Source organism: Bison bison, unplaced genomic scaffold (assembly GCF_000754665.1).
Source record: "Bison bison bison isolate TAMUID 2011002044 unplaced genomic scaffold, Bison_UMD1.0 scf7180017864299, whole genome shotgun sequence".
Taxonomy (NCBI): Eukaryota; Metazoa; Chordata; class Mammalia; order Artiodactyla; family Bovidae; genus Bison; species Bison bison.
The window spans coordinates 3,371,049-3,372,987 of NW_011494871.1; the positions used below are offsets into that span (position 1 = coordinate 3,371,049).

Genomic DNA, 1,939 nt, shown 5'->3' on the forward strand with positions numbered 1-1,939 from the left:
GTTTCCACTATTTCCCCATCTATTTCCCATGAAGTGATGGGACCAGAGGCCATGATCTTCGTTTTCTGAATGTTGAGTTTTAAGCCAACTTTTTCACTCTCCTCATTCACCTTCATCCAGAGGTTTTTTAGTTCCTCTTCACTTTCTGCCATAAGAGCTTAAGCAGTCCTAAATGGTTCACTCTGTCCTGCCCTGACTTTCCTCTAGAAATTTCACTAAAGGCTCTGACTTTGGCTTCCTCTCTCTCTCATTTCTGCCTCCTGACCAAATTCAATGCCTCCCCTTTGACCCTGCATGGCAGAGCATCTTGCCCTCTCTTGGGAAGTATAATGATTCTTCTCTCAATGGCATTGAAAGTCATCATTCAATCACCTGCACAAGCTCAAATCCCACAGGTACAAATTAGGTATTTATAATCAGCTCATCGATTCCCATTAAAATATGTTTGAGATTTTGGTTGGAATGGCAGTAAGCTTTTAGATCAGTCTGGCAGAAACTGACATCTTTATAAAATTGAATCTTCCTATCCAAGAACATGATATATTTCTCCATACATTTAGGTCTTCCATTAAGCACTCGCATATGTTTTCTCAGATCTGTTCTTAAGTACCCTATCATTTTTGTTTCTATTGTAAAATATATCCTTTTATTACATGAGAATAAAATAAGATAATAAGTGTAAAATATTTTAGATTTGTTGAATATCTATAGAAACTGTAGAAGAGATAGAATTAACCTAAGAATCAGAATAGAAGAAAATATGTCCAGGGAAATGAAAGAAAAGATCATAAAAGTATAGAATATTAATCATCAATCTATGACCCAAACGCTAAACCTGGCCCCTGCTTATTTTCATAAATAAAGTTTTACTGGGACACAATCATTCTATTTGTTTATACTTTGCCTTTGGTTGTTTCTGATAGTACAGAAAAAGAGCTGAGTAGCTACAACAGAGATTGCACGGCCCACAAAGCTGAAGATATTTGCCATGTGTCCTTTTACAGAAAATGTTTGCAATCACTGGTCTCCAGTATAAAGGGATGGTGAAAGGCTGAAAGAAGAAAAGGCCTTTGTTTTTTTGTTTTGTTTTGTTTAATTTCTATTTCATAACAAAAGTTCCTTAAATGCCCACTAACATAACTAACCTGGAAGAAATCAGGACCATGTCTGCAGGAAGGAACTGCCCATTGGTGGCCTTCACAATGTCACCAACATTAACCTTTAAAACCAGGAGAGAAAACACAGAAGCATGAATTTTTAAAATCACAATTAAAAGCAAAATCTGTCATATATTCTCAAGAAAAAGTATAAGATGAAAATCCTGGGGCCATGCTAGTAAATCCACCTACATTAGAACAACTGAATCTCCTGATGCTTTCATTGCTCAGTGATATCCTCCATATAAATGCTGTCTTGTACCCACAGCAACAGGTTGTGAACCGTTGACTTTAAGTCAACAACAAAGCCTTTGACAGTGTGGATCACAACAGTCTGAAAAATTCTTAAAGAGATGGGAATACCAGACCACCTTACCTGCCTCCTGAGAAATCTGTATGCAGGTCAAGAAGCAACAGTTAGAACTGGACATGGAACAACAGACTGGTTCCAAATCGGGAAAGGAGTACATCAAGGTTGTATATGGTCACCCTGCTTATTTAACTTACAGGCAGAGTACCATCATGCGAAATGCCAGGCTGAATGAAGCACAAGTTGGAATCAAGATTGCTGGAGAAATATCAATAACCTCAGATATGCAGATGACACCACCTTTATGGAAGAAAGCGAAGAGGAACTAAAGAGCCTCTTGATGAAAGTGAAAGAGGAGAGTGAAAAAGCTGGCTTAAAACTCAACACTCAAAAAACAAAGATCATGACATCCAGTCCCATCACTTCATGGCAAATAGATGGGAAAACAATGGAAGCAGTAACAGACTTTATT

The 1,939-nt window shown here is 37.6% G+C and overlaps 1 protein-coding gene across 1 annotated transcript in view; it reads right to left on the reverse strand.

Annotated features, from left to right (window-relative positions):
• LOC104996864 (phospholipid-transporting ATPase IB-like) overlaps nt 1-1,939 on the reverse strand; it is a 119,447-nt gene that overhangs the window by 82,215 nt on the left and 35,293 nt on the right. Inside the window, exon 8 of the mRNA XM_010851252.1 lies at nt 1,146-1,219. Within this exon, the coding sequence (XP_010849554.1) occupies nt 1,146-1,219 (74 nt within the window). The remainder of the gene's footprint in view (nt 1-1,145; nt 1,220-1,939) is intronic.